General features: G+C 41.5%; 1 protein-coding gene across 2 annotated transcripts in view; it reads right to left on the bottom strand.

Annotated features, from left to right (window-relative positions):
* fam120b (family with sequence similarity 120 member B) overlaps window positions 1–21,120 on the bottom strand; it is a 106,947-nt gene that overhangs the window by 13,938 nt on the left and 71,889 nt on the right. For both annotated transcript variants that reach the window (XM_087991157.1, XM_043695397.2), the window contains exons 7-9: window positions 11,748–11,954; window positions 8,281–8,383; window positions 7,846–7,989 (exon numbers count right to left, since the gene is read on the bottom strand). In XM_087991157.1, the coding sequence (XP_087847283.1) occupies window positions 7,846–7,989; window positions 8,281–8,383; window positions 11,748–11,954 (454 nt within the window). The remainder of the gene's footprint in view (window positions 1–7,845; window positions 7,990–8,280; window positions 8,384–11,747; window positions 11,955–21,120) is intronic.

Genomic DNA, 21,120 nt, shown 5'->3' with positions numbered 1-21,120 from the left:
ATAGATTGGGGGGAGTCAACCTTCTGGACATTAAAAATTACCAATTAAGCTCGCTTTTGACCTCCGTGAGTGGTTGGGTTTGTGGGGACCCTCTTTCAATATGGCTAGATATCGAAGCCTCCCAGGCAAGGTGCCCCCTTACCAATTTGCTGTTTTTGGACAAGGTGAGAACAGTTAGGGAATATTGCCATAACCCAATAGTCATCAATACTGTTAAAGCATGGAGGGCAATTCGGAAGAGGGAAGGTAATATTGGCAAAATATCTTTGTTTACGCCTTTAGTGGGTATGCCGAGTTTTCAACCGGGTAGGATAGATTCAGGATTTAAACGTTGGGCAGCTAGGGGTATATCTTGCATGGGTGATTTATTTGAGGGAGACGTAATGATGTCCTTCGATCAGTTAGTATGGAAGTACGAGTTACCTGAGTTACGTAATAGAGACCTCTTTCGTATTTTTCAAGTTAGGGATTTTATTCAAAAAAAGACCACACTTTTGACTGATCCCTTCAAATCTGACAAAGAAAGAGGGGTACTAAGGGCTAAGAGTACACTCTCTGTCAGTACTTTATATCACCAATTAGGGGGTGCCACCTCAGATGAGTCTGATCGACTCTGCAAGATGTGGGAAAGAGAGCTAGGTGTTGAAGTTTCTTCAGAGGCATGGGAGGATATTTGGGAGAATGCAAGGAAGATATCAATTTGCAATAGGACCCATGCTTTACAGTTGAAGATTCTCCACAGGGTCCACTTAGCCTCAGACCATTTGTCAAAATTTAAACCAGGGGTATCTTCAGCATGTCCCAAGTGCAAGATCTGCAGGGGCACTCCTACCCAGTGTCTTTGGTCTTGTGACAGGCTTCAAACATATTGGAGCGCTGTGGCAGGTGCAATGGAGAGGATTTTAGGTGTAGGGGTGGAGAAGGACCATATTTCTTTCCTTTTGGGCCTACCCATTGTATTTCCTGCAGACGCGCATAAGGCAAAACTTTTCAATATTCTTACATTCTGTGCAAGGAAGAATATCTTGCTAGGTTGGATATCAGAAAACCCCCCAGGCCTGTCGGGTTGGCGGAAGATTGTTATGGAGCATATTCCCCTGGATTTTCTCACAAATATGGTACACCACAAAACTGAGAATTTTTACAAGACATGGCAACCCTTTTTGAAATACCTGGACACAGATTTATCTGCCACATTAACAAGGGCTTTTATATTGCCGTAACAATTGTGTTTCATGAGTCCAATATCCAGGGAGGAGGAACTGTGAATGTATGAGCGTTTTGTTTGGCTGGGCTGAGTTATTACTATTTATTTGTTTGTTGTTAGCTATTTATTTATTTAGTTAAATAGCTAGTTTAGGTTTTTGTTAAATTTTATACTTCTTTATATATGTTTGTACATTTGTATAGGAGGGTGGGTTGGGGAATTTTTTTTATTATTTGGGTTTAGTTTTGTTCTATTTGTACTGTTTTGAATTGCATTGTTTTGTATTTGTTGTAATATTTAAAAATCTATTTTTCTTAATAAAGATATATTATTTTCAAAATGCTATTACACACCTCAGGAGTTGAACCTCGGCCTCCTAGTCCTGAGGTAGGGACAGTAGCACTGCACCTCAAGAGCTCCCTCAGCTACATAAAAATTAAACCAAGAACTGCAGATGCTAGAGATCTGAAACAAAAACAGAAATTACTAGAGAAACTCAGCAGGATCTGGCAGCATCTGTGGACAGAAAACAGAGTAAATGTTTCTCGTCCAGACTCCCTTCTTCAATTACAGTTATATATTGATTCTCAAAACCTATGGACATCCCCAAAGCATATCACAGCTAATTTTGTACAGGGGGCATTTTACAATTTGACTTACAGCAGCTCAAATACTACTGACTGACGTTGCAAGAGATTTTCAGATTCTTTTGCTGGGGGGTTATAATGGCTTTTCAAAATTCAGATAAAAAGATGACTACTTAGAAATAAAGAGGAAAAAAATCTAAACTGCACATTAATAAGGAAAAGATGAATGCTTCTTAGACAAACGTTTTACTGTAATTATTTTGGAAAGCAAATAGATGATACCAGTTTTCTTGGGAATCACATTTCCAGTTTACCTTAGTAGAAAACCTCCACCCCTCCAAGGAATGATCTAAAAAGGACAATAAAAGAGCTAAAAATGTGAAATAAATCCTGAAGTCATGAAGGCAAGTAATGTGATCATTGTTGAATTAAAAACTGTCTGTGAAAATCCTGAAGATGGGCTAATGCCCGAAACGTCGATTCTCCTGTTCCCTAGATGCTGCCTGACCTGCTGCGCTTTTCCAGCAACACATTTCCATCTCTGATCTCCAGCATCTGCAGACCTCACTTTCTCCTGTGAAAATCCATCACAAGGATGGCTAAAATCTCTAGAAATAAAGTACAGAATCAAATCAGCTTTACATATTTGCAGACCAAAGCACAGAAAATAAAGGAAAACCCTGTGCAGTTAAGGAAATGTCTGTGTATAGATGCTAAAACTGGATGCCAAGTAGGTGCTGTGCTAAAATACAGGCGTGCTTGGTTATAATCGCCAATTACCATAATGTGAATTTACCTGCAGGAGGTTTAGCCCTTAAGTACAGAGTTGATGGGATTTTTATCAAGGAGCTCCATGCATCCACTTATTTTATGAGCTCCATGCATCCACAGAAGGGCATGGAGTGCTTGAATTACCACTCTGCCACAGACTGGCACGGGATACACAGTGTTCTTGGAAGCAGCATTGGAGGTCCTGATCGAGGGACAGCCTATGGATGTGAGGAGGCTGCCTTGCTCCCTCCTTTTCCCTTCACCTGCCGCAGTTGATGGTACTTATGCTTAATTTAGTAATTTTAATGTAATGCTATGTCTCCATTTACACTATTTGCAATCCTGCCTATTGTTATGTTATTGGCAAACACTGACATGTGGCTTTCCATCCTATCATCTGGGTTGTTAATAAATTGTAAATAGTAGAGAGTCAAATGGAGATCATTGCAGGTCACCAGTGGAAATTTTCTAATCATTATCCCTACTCATTCTCATGTCACTCAACCAATTTGTTAACAAGGTCAATAATTTGACTGTAATTACACATGTTCCATAGGAACTTCTCTTAATTTCTAAAACTTAACCCTGGTTTAAAGGAATTCATAAGGAATCTAGTTTTACCAGAATGGCAACATTGATGAGCAACTACTGCTTTGTGAGGAGACTTGAGAAGCTGGGATTGTTCTTCTTAGAGAAAAGAAAGTTAAGAGAAATATAAGAAGCTATCAGTAACCAGAAGATACAGATATCAGGTGATTGTCAAAACAATTCAAAGACTACAGCAGGAAACACAGTCAACTGTTATGATCAGGAGTGCATTGGCCACGAGGGTGGTGGAAGCAGATTCAACAGTAACTTTCCAAAGGGAATTGGATAAATATTTGAAGTGAAAACATGCCCAGGGCTTTGGGGAAAGAAAAGGTATTGAGATAGCTCTTCACAGAGCCAGTACAGCCACAAGTGGGCCAAATGGCCTTCCTCTGTGTAGAATTATAATCTGAATAATTCTTCGAATATTTTCAAAAGCTCTGTGAAACTCATCAGTGCCAGATCAACACAGTGAAATATTTGCAAAACCTAAGGAACAGAACGTGTATGATTTTGCATTATTTAGCAAAATGATGGGAATGTGGCAGGTTTGAAGTGAGTCTGTTAAAAGCATATGCAACACATTCTCTAATACAATTAGCTTGATATTTAAGATCTGGATCCCACCATCAAACTTTTCATAGAAATGGGTATTTTTAATTACTAATTCTGTGACATAGACCAATCAGTCGTAACGCCCAGAATGTTGATAGTGGGGAATTCAGTGACATTAATGCCACTGAATGTCAAGGTTCAATGTTTAGAATCTTTCTTGTTGGAGATGATCACTGCTTGATACTTGTGTAGCATGAATGTTATTTGCCACCTATCAGCTCAAGCCCTGATACTGTCCAGTACTTGCTGCCTTTTGACCTGGACTGTTACTGCTTTACATTAGGTTTAAACTTGAATTCAGTCTTTCCTGGGATCTGAAAATTGATGAACACTTCATTTCCCTTGGTCCTCCCTTCCTGTTTCTGTTTACATGCTGTGAAAGTCCCAGATCGCTGCCAACTTGCCATTCTTCCTATGTACTTGCATCGCCTGATCTCTATAAACTTGGTGCAGCCCTGAACTTTGATTTCTCAGTAACGAAAAGGAACTTGCATTTGAGGAAGTTTCCGTAGTTTGCATAGTGATGGAAGAGCTGACTGCAAGACTTTATTCAATCATAAGGATGAAGAATTAACTGAACATATAGTGCTAATATAGCCAAGAATTTGTGATGCACAATGTGGTAGTTTTCTCAGGAAAGCTTTTTTAAAAAATGTCCTCAATTGGTGCAGCATTCAGAAACACATAAAAATTAAGTATTCAAACAAAATTCCTTAGTCTCAGGCTTGAATGCAAAACTTAACTTGACGTTCCACTGCAGCCCTGAAAATGTGCTGTACACATGGAGATGTTGTGTCTCAGAAGAGAAATTAAACTGAGACTCCATCTGCCTGTGCTGTTGAATCTGAAAGATCCTATGGTACTATTTTGAAGAATTATCCCCAGTGTCAGGCCAATATTTATCACTTAATCAACATTAAAAACTAACAGATTCTAAGGTCATTGCCATGTTGCTATTTGGGAAGGCATGTTTGTAAATTTGCTACTTCACTTCCTTAATTAAACAGTGACTGTTTCAAAAAAAAACTTAGTTGGCTGTAAAGCACTTTGAGATGTTTGATGGATGTGGAAAGCTCTACTTAAATTCAACTCTTTCTTTCGTTCTTTATCCATCCTCTAATGAGGGACTCATGTACGTTATGAGGTGACCTCTGGTACTTAACAGCTGGACTTTATACTGAGTTGTGTTACTGTTTGTTGGTGAGGTCTTTCAGTTTATGTGGCAGTAAGGAACCATCCTGAAAGCAGAATTTACAAATGGTAAAGAGCTCACCAAACATGTGACAACCATTGAGGAATCTGACTCTGTTCCAACACTGGCAAATCTTCAAGATTCTGTGTTCTCTACTTTTTGTCATTTACATAAATGCTTTGGATGCGAGCCTAAGAGGTACAGTTCGTAAGTTTGCAGATGACACCAAAATTGGAGGTGTGATGGACAGCGAAGAGGGTTACCTCAGATTACAACAGGATCTTGATCAGATGGGCCAATGGCAGATGGAGTTTAATTCAGATAAATGTGAGGTGCTGCATTTTGGGAAAGCAAATCTTAGTAGGACTTATACACTTAATGGTAAGGTCCATGGGAGTGTTGCTGAACAATGAGACCTTGGAGTGCAAGTTCATAGCTCCTTGAAAGTGAAGTCGCAGGTAGATAGGATAGTGAAGAAGGTGTTTGGTATGCTTTCTTTTATTGGTCAGAGTACTGAGTGCAGGAGTTGGGAAGTCATGTTGCGGCTGTACAGATCATTGTTTAGGCCACTGTTGGAATATTGTGTGCAATTCTAGTCTCCTTCCTATCGGAAAGATGTTGTGAAACTAGAAAGGGTTCAGAAAAGATTTACAAGGATGTTGCCAGGGTTGGAGAGGCAGAACAGGCTGGGGTTGTTTTCCCTGGAGCATCAGAGGCTGATGGGTGACCTTACAGTGGTTTATAAAATCATGAGGGGCATGAATTGGGTAAATAGAAAAGGTCATTTCCCTGGGATGGGGGAGTCCAGAACTAGACGTCATAGGTTTAGGGTGAGAGGGGAAAGATATAAAAGAGACTTGAGGGGCAATTGTTTCATGCAGAGGGTGGTACATGTATGGAATGATCTGCCAGAGGAAGTGGTGGAGGCTGGTACAATTGCAACATTTAAAAGGCATCTGAATGGGTATATGAATAGGAAGGGTTTGGAGAGATATGGGCTGGGTACTGGCAGGTGGTACTAGATTGGTTTGGGATATCTGATCGGTGTGGATGGGGTGGACCGATGGGTTGTTTCCAGGCTGCACATCTCTATGACTCTATAATCCTTCTCAACCACTTAGTGGTTGAAATATTGCACTATCTTCCTGCTAGAGGCAGTATGGTTCCAGAAAATTTCAAGGAGCTACTGATACGGTGTTTGCAGTTGGACAGCTCCAGGAGAGATGTCAAGAACAGAAAGTGAACCTCTACACTATGTTTACTGACCTGACCAAGGCTTTTGACACAGTCAGTGGTAAGTAATGGTGAATTTGTCTCGTCTGCGAAATTTAGGACAATACATTGACAATTCCAATGACAGCCTGCTTGTGCATGTTCCAGATGATGGGGAGTCTTCTGACCCATTCCAAGTCACGAGTGGAGTTAAACAGGGCTGTGTGCAAGCACCAACCCTCTTCAACACGTTTTTCTGCTCCATGCTCTCTGATGCCTTCCACTGTGGCGATCCTGACATCAAGATCAGATATAACATGAACAGGAAGCTGTCCAATCTGAAACAACTCCAGGCAAAACCCAGCTTCTCAAAGGACTACTTCAGGAATTCTGTTTGCTGATGACTGTGCACTAGTTGAACAAAGATCTTTGGCCTTACGGTACACATAAAGAAAACTGGAGTAGTGCATCAGTCTGCTCCAGGAAAGCTCTATCTTATGCCTCTTTCAGTTCACAAGCAGAACTTGTCACAGGTCGAAACGTTCACTTATTTCAGCAGTACACTGTCTCAAGACTCCACACTGATGATGAGACACATGAAAGAATTGCCAAAACAAGTGCAGCCTTCTGCAGATTTTGAGCATCAGTCTGGGAATGAAGAGGAGTAAGTCGGCATATCAAACTGAAAATCTATAGAACAGACGTCCTACCCACTCTGTTCCATGAATTGGACTCGGTACCATGATCTTACCAAGACCCTCAACCACTTCCATCTGAGTTGTCTTCAGAAGCTTCTGAAGGTTAGATGGCAGAACAAAATATCAGAGCATGAGGTGCTCTGCTGGGCTGGCATGCCAAGCATCCACACGGAAAGGAGACAGCCACACTGAGCTGGATCATGTAGCTGAAGTGCCTGACACTCACAAAGTAAAGTGATTCTTCTACAGAGACATTGAGTTTTGGGCAAACCCTCATGACAGTCAAAGGAGGCACAAATGAGTTCTGATAAAGACCTCTATTCCTGGGAGAAGCTCCATCTGGATTGTTGTACCGGACATAGGCAAATAAAAATGGTGCAGCCGCCTTCGAATGCAAACCCACATCAGAGACAGAGAAAAACACAAGGAGAGGAAATTCTGAGTCAGCAGCTCATCCAAAGCTCTGTGGAGTGTGGTATCCTGTCGTATTTGCAGCAGAACATTCTGACTGCAGTTCCACCTCAGTCACCTACAGACCTGCCAGAATTCTGCCATTTTCCCCAGGTGATGAACATGTTCATTTTCATCTCGAAAGAGCAAGAGCATAATCTCTAAGGTGGGCATAACCATTAAATCCAATGCTCTTTGTAGCATGGATTGCTACACAAGTGAGAACAGGTATCCTAGATGGTTTTACCTTTCTCCCCGTCTTGGTGACACTGAGGTCAGCTGCAGACTTCAGCCATCTATGGATTACGTAATTCAACGGTAACCAAGGTCAGATGTGGGAACATAGTGACAATGCATATAGAATAGTAAACCAATACCTTATTCTCCATTAGGAAGATAGTTAATTCTTTTGTTGTACCCATGACCTTCACCACTGAGAATGTCAGTAGATATTTTTGGGGTTACTTCTAAATTAAGCATTAAAACATAACAGATAATGATGATAGAAGTGACTTTTAGGCATACCTGTTTGCGTTGGAGACTTTGAATACCTTGCCTGATAATCTGGGCGATAGGCACGGTATGGACAATAAGCAGGCAGCTGCTGTTCCTGCTGTGCCACGTGATATCGACCTCCTCCACTGTAAGTACCGGGCCTTTCCCAATTTTCTATCGATACAGAACACATGACAGATCCATTTTAATCAATAGATTGGTCAAAAGCAAATATTATAAATAATGAGTGAGTTTTACTGGACTGCCTCTCTCATACAGCTCAGAACAAAGAGAAGCGCACAATTTTCCAAGAAGTCTCCCTTTTTCTGCTGATTTTTCCTCTTTCTCACTTATGGACACCGTCAAAGGCCATTTTTAATCAAATATTTCATCCCATTTCAGCGGTGTCTACAATTCAGAAAAGGTATTGAACGATGAATAGTGAATGAAGCCCTGGCCACTGACCTGTTGTGTGCAGCCGGGGCCGGCTCTGTATGTCCCTGTTCTTTTTCACACAAATACTGTTAATGAGGGACTTCAGCTTCTGGAATTCCTGCAGCAGAATATCCTACAAAAGAGAACCAAAATGATCAGCAATCTGACAAAAAAGATATCACATGACTTCAGACATTTTGTGGGAGTCATTACTGGAACAAAAACTTGCAATGTACAGCGCCACTCTATCTGACTGTTTTCCCTCCTCGTTTCCAAGTGCTGGGTCATGCAATTGCATTGGATTGGGCCATGCTAATGGCCAAGGGACTGCAATGGTTTGATATTGACTTCTGAAGGACAGCTGACCAGCAAGCTCTCAGCCACATTGGAAGGATTTACATACTTACAATCAACTTGTTTGGCTACATTACGAATACACATTCCATGGCCAACAAGTCCTGAAATGGAACTCTAACTATAGCTTCTGGCCCAGAAGTTAGGAACTCTACCGCTGTATCACTAGACCTCCATCTACCACCTTCAACGCAGTAAACTGTCACATGGGACTTCACAGGAACACAATCAAACAAAATTTAACTCCAAAGAACATCAGAGGGATGGTCAAAGAGGTAGATTTGAAAGATTGTTTAAGTGGGGGGAATAAGAGAGAGAGGTAGAGATAGAGAGGTGGAGAGGCTTTTTCATTCATTTTCATTCATGGGATGAGGGCATCGTTGGCTAGGCAGCATTTATTGCCCATTCCTAATTGCCCAACAGCAGTTAAGAATCAGTTAGAGGTCTGGAGTCACATGTAGGCCCAGACCAGATAAGGATGGCAGTTTCATTCCCTAAATTACATTAATAAACCAGGTGGGCTTTTCTGACAATTGACAATGGATCATCATTAGACTCTTAATTCCAGACTTTAAAAAAAAATTGGATTCAAATTCTACCATCTGCCATGGCAAGATTTGAACCTGGATCCCCAAGACTTGTCTGGGTCTCTGGATTAACGGACCAACAATAATACCACTAGGCCATTGCCTCCCTACGATGATTTCAAAAAGGAATTCTGGAGCTTGAGGTTTGGCAGCTGAAGGCATGCCTGACAAAAATCAAAATTATGGTTGATAAAGTGCGGCGCTAGGAAAAGCACAGGAGGTCAGGCAGCATCTGAGAAGCAAGAGAGTTGACGTTTTGGGTGTACTCCTAACAAGGGTTAAGTCCTGAAATGTTAACTCGCTTGCTCCTCAGATACTGCCTGACCTGCAGTGCTTTTTTCCAATGCCACACTTTATTGACTCTGACTCATCCAGTATCTGCAGTCCTCACTATTTCCTAGGTGCTGCAAACAATCAAAATTATGAAAATCAGGGATGCTCAGAAGACCAAAACTGAAGAAATGCTTAGGTCTGAGAGACCAAGGAGAAGGATGGAGTCAGTGACAAGGAAACTTGATACAGAGACTGCTTTGACTCTTCCTATTACTGGGTTGAAGAAAGTATCAGGTCACCCTCCACAGAAATTGAACAAATGGTGTGGAAGATTCAGTGAAGATGGTGGCAAGGTAGAGATAGTTATTGTCAATATACATGCCCAATAATACACTGCACTTTCAGATGTTGTTGCCTGTAGGTGAGAAATAGGAGGCGACCAAGGATTGATGCTTGGGCAACGCAGAACTAACGGTATGAGAATGAGAAGAGAAGACGTTGAGACTGATTCGCTGGCTATGACTGGATAAGACACAACAATTTCAGCTTAGATGAATGCCATTGGATAAGTGGCATAGGATGTAATTTGAGTCTTTGGTCAGGGCTATTTCAGTACTGTGGCATGGCAGCAATCTAATTAGAGGGAGCTCATGCATAGGTGAGCCAAGATTGAGGTTTGGCAGCTGAAGGCATACCTGACAAAAATCAAAATTATGGTTGATAAAGTGGCAATAAAATATTCAAAGACTTTGATGAAGAAATTGAAATTGAAGATAAATCAATACTTTGCAAGGACCTAAGAGGTCAAGGATACTTTTAGGAAAAAAAATGGATGATGTTGGCAGAATTGAAAGAGGAAGGAAACAATCAGGAAGTACAGTTCAGTTCGCTGGATATCAGGAACAAGAAAGAAACGAGTGGATCTCAGGGACAGGCTGAGCTCAGAATGGAAATAAGAGGACAGAGGAGAGAACGTGAAGGAAAATGCAGCTTCAAGGCCAGGGAAAGGGAGAGAATGGTATAAGCAGCTAATAATCTCAATTTTGCTGATAAATATTTCCATGAGCACCATGGAGATGAGGCTGGAAGAGACAAAGGTGAGAGGTTTAAAATGACCTTAAGTGAAGTTAGAGTTTCCTCTAACAGAGGTCACATAGACCTGCTTTCACTCTATGTGATTCTGGTAATGATCAACTAAACAAACTAATTCATAAATGTTCAAATCTGTGTCCCTGGCACTCAAGGGAGCGAGATTAGGTAAAGGAGAACAGGGACAAAGACCAGGGCGAGAATGTATATGGTCAATTAAGATAAAAGTATATGTGTGACACAGCAAGGTCAGTAGCTGATGAAGTATTGCAATGACTGGAGACTAGTCACTTGTGAGTTAACTATCAGGAAGAAGCATAATATCTAACGTACATCCCCACACATTCACCCCCCCCCCCCCCACCCCCACACAGACAACACCCCCCCAACCTAACCAAAGGCTCAAGGAAAAGTCTTCTGACTGCGATCCAGTAACAACATGAATGTCGGCTGACAGGAAGTGATGCCATGTCTGATCAAATAGCTTAATGGTCAATACTGTTGGAACTGCTACAAGAAAAATGAGTGCTTTGGTGAGGGGGCATTTTTGGAATCTGCTTGTAGTGTCTTCAGCTAATGAGGGTAAGATGGCACACTGCCGTGAAAACTCTTGATATTAGTTAAACTGACCACTGATAGGATTTTTGGAACAAAAAGAAGACAATGTGTTCACAAGTGAAGTGAACATGCTCCTCAATTCCTATCCGAGGAGAAAGTGAGGTCTGCAGATGCTGGAGATCAAAGTTGAAACTTTATTGCTGGAACAGCACAGCAGGTCAGGCAGCATCCAGGGAACAGGAGATTCGACGTTTCGGGCACAGGCCCTTCCTCAGGAATGAGCACTCTCTGCTCATTCCTGAGGAAGGGCCTGTGCCCGAAACGTCGAATCTCCTGTTCCCTGGATGCTGCCTGACCTGCTGTGCTGTTCCAGCAATAAAGTTTCAACCTCAATTCCTATCCAACAACTTTACATTTGATGTATACAACGAGTAAAACATCTATTTCCTGGCATATGTGGATAGAAGCTGGCCTTACTTGTACCATCAAGATTAATCATTAAGTTCACCTTCTTTGTAATAACTGGTTTTGCCTGTGCATTACCAGATGGTATTTGCTTTGGCAAACAACCTACTGTAAACCACCATCATTAGTTGAGAATCACCTCAAGCATACACAGTCCATCTGTATACCCACATTCCTTTCTAGAAGGTCCTCTGCTTTACATCCACTGTGCGACTGCAGGTACTTTGTGTGGAAAAGTTTTCCGTCAAACACCTCCCACGGCATCAGGTCGCCCATTTGAAATGGAAAGCCACAAGCACTATTAGCTGAAACAAGTATGGACAGGCCTCGAACAAAGAGGAAGGCCAGGTGCACAGCCCGAGAGTCAACACGGGGCACCTGAAAAAGAAAGTCAAAGATTAATGACCAGACAATGACAGCAAATAATTCACTTGCTGGACTTGCTGTGCGAAACACAGGCTGTCAGCAAGGAGTCCATCTGGTAGCATCTACATGAACTGAACGGTTAAAGTAGGTTTGAGCTGCACAGCCAGAAAGGTGCACAAAACAATTTGCAAACACATTTAGTCTCTAGGTGAGATAAAGTCAAGGACTAAGCTTCACATGTTGCAGTATTTTACATCTATTGCTGATTTAAGTACGGTTATGGAGTCTGGTGTTTACACCTATAATTGTTACTTAACACAACAGGACAAGATGAACAGTCTTTTTAGTTGGTTTTGAAAGAAACAGAATTATGGGATAACTGTACATACTACTGGTTAAACAGAAATGCTTGATGCAGACACAGATCTCAGTCATTTGCTTAACTTGTCTGAGTAAGCATTAGGAATTATGGATTCTTCAGTTAGGTGGAGAAAGTAAGGACTGCAGATGCTGGGATCAGAGTCATTTGGTGAACATATCGTCAAACCCTAACCACCCGACGACTGGAGGAAGAATGCTTCACCTTCCACCTTGGGACCGTGCAACCACACAGGACTAATGTGGATTTCACCACTTTCCTCATTTCCCCTCCACCCACATTATCCCAGTCCCACACCTCCAACTCAGTACCGCCCTCTTGACCTGTCCATCGTCTTTCCCATCTACCTAATCCACCCTCCTCTCCAGCCTATCACCTTCTCCCTGACCTTCATCTACCTATTGCGTTCTCAGCTACCTTCTCCCAGGCCTATCCTCCTCCCATTTATCTCTCATTCCACGGCCCACAAGCCTCATTCCTGATGAAGGGCTTCTGCCCGAAAATCAATTCACCTGCTCCTCAGATGCTGCCTGACCGACTGCACTTTTCCAGTACCACACTCTTGCCTTCTCCAGTTAGAAGCAAATATAATTAATTTTATTAATCAACTTTTGATTTATAGTTATATCTGACAAGTCAGGAATCTAATATGCATTTCTAGTCGACCTGAGAAGCTGTTATCACTGGCTACATCAGAGGCAAGTTTGACAAGGTAAGGATGACAGATATAATACCTTAAAGAACATGCATTTTTATGACAATTGGATATTTTCAAGGCTATTTTAAATGATATCAGTTTCACCTTCCAATATTTTTCTTTAAAATTATTTCCAATTCAAAATACCATGGGATTTGAACTCACACCCCCTGGATTACTGGTCCTGCTCCCTAGATTACTACTCTGCTCCCTGGATTACTAGACTCGGACTCCAGATTATTACTCTGCTCCCTGGATTACTAGGTACTGCAGATGCTGGAGATTCGAGTCAAGATTAGAGTGGTGCTGGAAACGCACAACAGGTCAGGCAGCATCCAAGGAGCAGGAAAAATCTACGTTTCGGGCAAAAGCCCTTCATCTAATCTTGTCCCTCGCTCCCCAGATTACTACTCTCTCCCTGGATTACTAGTCCTGCTCTTCAGAGTACTAGCCCTACTCCCACGATTACAATCACTGTTCCTTGAATTACAATTCCTACTCCCAGTATCACCAGCCATAATAGGATCAGTTTAGCTAGTCGGTTGGATGACTGGTGTAAGAAGCAGAATGATGTCAATAGCATGGGTTTAATTCCCACCCCAGCTGAAGTTACCATGAAGGGATCTTCTTCTCAACCTGTCCCCTTGCCTGAGATGTAGTGACCATCAGGTTTAACCACCACCAATTGTTTCTCTCTCATGAGGGAGTAGGCCTGTGGTCCAGTAAGACTATGGTGACTTTACCTATTACCAGCCCTTCTCCCTGAATTACTAGCCCTGCATGAAGGACCACTAGCTCTTCTCCTTGGATTAATAGCTTAGAAACATAACATGCTGAACACAGCTCGATGGTGCAAATGTGTTTTTCCTCCTCTTCTCTCCGAAGATGCTGGGTTCTGGGTAGATTGGGTACAGTGACCATGAATCACATGCAGGCAAAATACCCTGCAACAATACTTAATGTCGCACTGGTGATTCCTATGATTTCAGTTTGGAGAGTATCAATCAAGCAGGTTGTCCTTCCCCAGTCTGGCCTATATTTGACATAGCAGTAGGTATGTCAATGTGGCTCAGTAGGTAGCTTTCTCAATCACGCCTGAACTGGACGTCATGCTTCCCTCCAGAAACCATATGTACTGAGAGACTGCTGCACCAGAAGTGCCATCTTTTGAAGGAACGTTAAATCAACTTGCTCACCTGCACCCTCAGGTCAATATGAAATATGTCTTGGCACTCGCTTGAAAAAGAAGTATCAGGGAAACATACCCCATGTCCTTGGGCAACACTGATTGTTCAATCAAAATCACCAAGACTGAATTTGTGGTCATTACCAAATAGCCATGTGGAAACTGACTGCTGTGTTTCCTATGTCATCACAGTGACTACACTTCAAAATATTTATTTCCCTATAAAGTGCTTCCAGGCATTTTGTGGTCTTGAAAGGCACTATGCAAATGCAAGTCTTTTCCTCCTCGTTAACCTCAATAGCATAGTATAGACAGAAGCCACACAGGCATATAAATCCCCACAATTTGAATCTATGAATACTTAATGCAATCTGCACGCAGAATTACCGCTTCACTTTGAACAATCCTACCTCAGGGCTTTTTGTGGGGTAATTATATTTTGAAAATTGAAGCAACGAAAGGCCAAAGAAATAAAAGGGCATGCAGCAGTTGTTCTCACTTGAAGTAAATGGAAGGATTAACTTATCATTACTATGGTTGGCAAATAAACGAGGAGAGTGTGCATTCATTCATCAGGACAGACAAGGGACTTTTTTAAAAAATCAGCTCAAAGGTTCGTAGGTGCATACTGCAAATCAATGTGTCTGAGAAATTAGTTTTTTGGAGAAACCTGTGGCCAAACCCCATGCTCAGGATTTCTACATGGCTCCAGTGATGTTCACAACCTGAGTGTGTTCTTCTCTTCCAGCCGAGAAAGTGAGTGCAGCAGAGAGAGAAATAAGGGAACAAAAGAAGAAAGCCAGAGTCTTGGTGAACTGAGCAGTTCCCGCACATGGGCAGAGAAAGCGGCTGATCTGCAGAAGACTAAAGACAATAGTCCGAATGCAAGGCATCTAACATTACATTAAGATGAAGGGATTCCGTCTGCTGGGTTATAGATAACAGACAGTAGGGCTTTGTGAACTACAACCGACAGCAGTTAAGACAATACCAGTGTCCCAGCAAATTTGCTACAAATCCCACTGCCAGTTTCCAAGTGTGCACTGTATTTCAATTAAGCTCCTCATTGACCTTTACACTATGGGATTCAGATAGGTATGGGAAAAATCTGTGCCTTATAATCAGCATGATGTCGGCAAAACTCAAGTGAAATAACTAACTACATGCGTAGTGTCCCAAGCTTAATTTTTAAGTTTGCTTTTATTTTCAATTTTCTCTCCCCCTCCAGGCATCATTCATTCTTCATCCATTGATCCAGACAAGAGATGGCACTCTGGCCAGCTATTCGCCAAAGTGGGGCTTCATAGCTTAGCCCAAAATCTCATCACCTGTTCATTTGTCTGCATTTTCCACTGAATACTTCCGGGAAAAGGCATCCCTAGATAGAAATTTCCTTTTCTCAAACTGGGTGCACTGAGCCTAATGACATTGCCTCATGCTGTGCCACAAAGTTAGCTGATTCAACATAGATCCAGGGATCAAAACCTGGGGCTTCCTGGTGTGTGGGAATTCATTGATAAAATGGATCGTGCCTTCACCAACTGCAGGGAGCCAGTATATGTCCAACACAAACTCACTAAAGGAGTCAACCTACATATCAACAGGATGTATACATGCAGTTTGAGAGCAATTTGCTGAAAATTTCTAAACTAAAGAATAAATGTAGTCTTCTACATTTAATCACAACTTTTACTAATTTTAAATATAGAATTGTTCCACACTAAACTTCAGCCACTTAACTTTGCTTCGCAGCAGTTAGCACAGTGAAGTACACGTGTCAGATTTCAACTCATTCTCAATTTACCATCTAATCCCAGAAGCCAGTGTCTAACATGCTGGTCACTGGATTCCTTTACACACAGATTTCATTCTTATAAAAAAAATCATTCGTATTTTCTTTGAAGGGCTTAAGGCTTCCATTTTCAACCTAGATTTCCTCCTCAATTTTAAGTGTGTTCACAAATGCTCCTGTTACAATGGATGCCACACAAATGGTCGTAAGTTGTTAGAAGTGCTTTACAGAAGTTTAACATGTACAGATGGAGTGGGAGACGGATCAAGCAACATCATGAAGCAGAACAGCAAAGCTCAAAACTATTTCTGCTCCTGACCTCCAGATGCATCCCTGCCTTGAAAGGGATGTGAGGTATTTGTTACTCTATAAACACAAAAAATGAGAAGGGTTTGATGGCTCCTCTTGTTACAGAATGATACTCTGTGCATTGTGGGAGGAGCTGGACAAGTATATCACACCACTGACACTGAATGACTTGGAGCTTTTATTTCAGAGTCTGGCACTAGGAATTGCAACAATTTATATGGCTACCCTGGAATAATAGCATGGAACCTGGGAATAAAACCACAGAATCTGGCACTTAATGATGTGGACTAGAGGATTTTGTTGGGGCATAAGTGTTGGGTACTGCTGAAGGGGACAGTCTGTCAGAGGAAAATAGAAGTGTCAGTCAGATCTTGGGCACTGAGAATGATTCTTATGTTAAGTGGGGTTTGTCAATATTTAAAAGAATAATTGTTATTAGTCAAGGGCACAGACAGGAGACACTGTGGCCGTGAACATGAATCTAGGATGGTATGCTGCCTTCCTGTTGTCAGGATTGAGGACATTGTTGTATAGATTGATAGGAATGATATAGTTGGGAAAACGGCTAAGGCTTTGCAGAGTGCATATAATTGAGAGGTTTGAAAAATCAGGCGCGGCATGGATATGGTGAATAGCCAAGGTCGTTTTCCTAGGGGGAGTCCAAAACTAGAGGGCATAGGTTTAAGGTGAGAGGGGAAAGATTTAAAAGGTCCTGAGGGGCAACACAGGGTGGTGCATGTATGGAATGAGCTGCCAGAGAAAGTGGTGAATGCAGGTACAATTACAATATTTAAAAGGCATCTGGATGGGTATATGATTCAGAAGAGCTTAGAGGGACAAGGGCCAAATGCTGGCAAATGAGACTAGGTCAGGCTGGGATGTCTGGTTGGCGCTGACGAGTTGGACCGAAGGGTCTGCTTCCTTAATGTATGATTCCAAGACTCTAAGAGGTTATGTGGAAGGCTAAAAAGCAAAACCTCAGAGGTAGTAATCTCTGGTTTATTCCATGTGCCACATTCTAATGAGATTAGGAATAAAAAGAAAGGGCAGATAAATCAGTAGTGAAAGAGATGGTGCAATGTGCAAAGATCTAGATTTTTTGATCATTGGGATCTCTTCTGGGGCAGAAGAGACCTGTTCAAAAAGGATGGATTTCACCTGAACTGGAAAGGGACCAATATCCTGGCAAGAAGATTTGCTAGTTCTATTTCAGGAGCCTTTAAACTAGTAGACGGGGGTGTGGGGGTGTCTGAGTGACAGTAAAAATAGAAAGACAGATAAAGATGGTTAAGAATCAGTAAAGAGCAATTTAATTAGAAAAGCAGACATGAGCTGGTTAGTCAGAGAACAAGGTAACTCTGAAGAATTAAACTTCATTTATTTCAATGCAAGAGGTCTTGCAGAGAAGAGTGATGAACTGAAGAGCATGTAGGGGAACATGGGACTGGGATGTCTGCCTTGCTCTCTGCCTTTATTCCTGATGAAGGGCTTTTGCCCGAAACGTCGATTTTGTTGCTCCTTGGATGCTGCCTGAACTGCTGTGCTCTTCCAGCACCACTAATCCAAAATCTGGTTTCCAGCATCTGCAGTCATTGTTTTTACCTGTCTTAGCTATTACAGAAACTTGGCTGGGGGAAGGACAGGGACTGGCACTTCATGTTCTGGGTTTTCAATGCTATAGGAAGAATAGAAAGGAAGGCAAGAGAGGAGGGGGAATGGCATTTTTGTTAAGAAAAACATTACTACTGTAAATAGGAAGGATATTTCTGAGCAATCATCCAGTGAAACTATATGGATAGAAATTAGAAATAACAAAGGGATGATCGCCTCGATGGGGCTGTATTATAGGCCCCCCGACTAGTCAGAGGAAAATTGAGGACCAAATATGCAGAGTTCTCAGATACATGTAAAAATAATAGGATTGTAATAGTAGGGGGTGTTAATTTTCCAAACATTGACTTGGATTGCCATAGTGCTAACGGTTTGGATGGAGAGAAATTTATTAAATGTGTTAAAGAAATTTTTTTTTATCAAAACGTAAATATGCTTACTAGAGGAGGAGCAAAACTTGACCTTCGCTTGAGAAATAAGGCAAGTGACTGAAGTGTTAGCAGGGGAACACTTTGGGAATAGTGATCATAATTCTATTAGCTTTAAAATAGTTTTGTGTAAGAATAAACCTTCCATAAAAGTTAAAGTTCTTAATTGGAGTAAGGCAAATTTTAATGATATGAGACAGGAACTTTCAAAGTAGATTGGAGTAGACTGTTCTCAGGTAAAAGGACAACTGACAAGTGGGAAGCTTTCAAAAGTGTGATAATGAGAGTTCAGAGGCAGCATGTCCCTGTTAGAGTGAAGAGTAAGGCTGGTACAAGTAGGGAACAATGGATGAATAAAGATATTGAAGTTCTAGTCAAGAGAATGAAAGATTTGTTTTTAGATATAGACAATTGGGATCAAATGAATCTCTTGAAGAATATAAAGAATGTCAGGGCATTCTTAAGAGGGAAATCAGAAGGGCAAAGCAGGGATATAAGATAGCCTTGGCAAATAAAGTTAAAGATAATCCAAAGAGATTTTACAAGGACAATAAGAGCAAAAGAGCAATTAGAGAGAGAAAAGCCCCCCATAAAGATCAATGAGATTGTCCATGTGTTGAACCTGAGGAGATGGGAGAGATATTAAATGAATATTTTGTGTCAGTTTTTACTGTGGAGAAAGAAATGGATGCTAGAGAACTCAGGGAAATAAATGTGGTTTCAAAAACAGTTCACATTACAGAAGAGGAAATGTTAGAAAACATAAAGGTTAATAAATCTCTTGGATTTGATCAGTTGTATCCCAGGATGTTGTGGGAAGTTAGGGAAGAAATTGTGGGACTCCTAGCAAAACTATTTGCGTTATCTATAACCGTGGGTGAGGAGCCAGAGGACTGGAGGGTGACCAACGTTGTGCCTTTATTTAAGAAAGGCTATAAGGAGAAACCTGTGAACTTCAGACCCGTCAGCCTGACATCAATGGTGGATGGATTGTTGGAGGTGATTCTGAAAGATAGGATTTACATGCATTTGGAAAGGCAAGGATTGATTAGGGATAGTTAGCATGGTTTTGTGGGAAGGAAAATCATGTTTCACAAACTTGACTGAATTTTTTAAGGACGTAATCTAAAGGATTGATGAGGACGTTTTTTGCATGGACTTTAGTAAAGGTTTTGGTAAGGTTCTACACGGTAGACTAATTACTAAAGGTAGATCACTCGGGATTCATGGTGAGCTTGCCAACTGGATATAAAATTGGCTTGACAGTAGAAGACGGAGGGTAGTGGTGGAGTGTTGTTTTCAGACTGGAGTTCTGTGACCAGCAATGCTCCACAGGGATCTCCCACTTTTGCTCGTCATTTATATAAACGATTTAGATGAGAATTTAGGAGGCATGGTAAGTACTTGTGTGGATGATATCAAAATTGGTGGTACTGTACACTAGACAGTGAAATAAGGTTATCTAAGATTACAAAGATATCTGAGTCAATTGTGTTAGTTGGCTGAGGAGTGGCGGATGGCGTTTAATTTGGGTAAAGGCGAGTTATTACACTTTGGTAAAACAAACAAAGACAGGATTTCTACGATTAACGGAAGGGCTATTAGTCGGCTCTATTCCTCGAAGCTACCCAGTGTCCTGCTATTGATTAAAAAGAACAACAAAAGAGAAGTACAGCACAGGAACAGGCCCTTCGGCCCTCCAAGCCTATACCGATTACCATGTCCTAACTAAACTAAAAAAAAACAAACCTTCTGCTCTTACTCAGTCCATATCCCTTTCTTCCATTCTTATTCATATAACCATCCAGTTCCCTCTTAAATGTCGCCAACATGCCTGCTTCCACCACCACTTCCGGCAGTGCATTCCACACTCTGCGTGAAAACCTTCTCTTGCACATCTCCCTTAAATTTTTCCCCCTCTCACTTTGAATCTGTCCCCTCTTGTAATTGAAACTTCAACCCTGGGAAAAACCCTCTGGCTATCCACCCTACCTATGCCTCTCATAATTTTGTAGACCTCTATCAGGTCTCCTCTCACCGCTGTCTTTCCAGTGAAAACAATCCTAGTCTTTTTAACCATTCCTCATAGCCAATGCCTTCAAGACTAGGCAACATCCTGGTGAACTTTCTCTGCACTCTATCCAAAGTTTCCATATCCTTTTTGTAGTGTGGTGACCAAAACTGTGCACAATATTCCAAAGGCAGCCTAACAAGGGTTTTATATGGCTGCAACATGGTTTGCCAACTCTTGTACTTCATGCCCCGGCCAATAATGGTAAACATACCATATGTCTTCTTAATCACCTTGGCCACCTGTTTAGCCACTTTTAGGGACCTGTGGACCTGCACACCCAGATCCATCTGTATGTTAATATTCTTAAGGATTCTGCCATTTACAGTATAATTCACACCTAAACTTAATCCTCCAAAATGCATCACCTCACATTTGTCTGGATTAAACACAATCTGCCATTTCTGTACCCAAGTCGCCAATCTATCTATATCTTGTTGTATCCTTTCACAATTGTCTGCACTATCAGCAATGCACCAATCTTCATGTCATTTGCAAACTCATCTGGCTAATCAGACCATCCACATTTTCCTAAATACTCCCTCATCTTGTTTCTTGTTTCTTCTTCCAAACTGCATCACCTCACAATTATCAGGATTAAATATCATCTGCCACAGGTTTGCCCATCTGACCAACCCATCTATAACCTAATACTATCTTCTTCACTACTAACCACTTTACCAATCTTGGTGTCATCTGCGAATT

Source organism: Chiloscyllium plagiosum, unplaced genomic scaffold (genome assembly GCF_037043375.1).
Source record: "Chiloscyllium plagiosum isolate Xiang-an unplaced genomic scaffold, Cpla_swu_hap1 HiC_scaffold_10, whole genome shotgun sequence".
NCBI lineage: Eukaryota > Metazoa > Chordata > Chondrichthyes > Orectolobiformes > Hemiscylliidae > Chiloscyllium > Chiloscyllium plagiosum.
The sequence above is the reverse complement of the archived record's forward strand: the minus strand, read 5'-3'. Positions and strand labels throughout refer to the sequence as shown.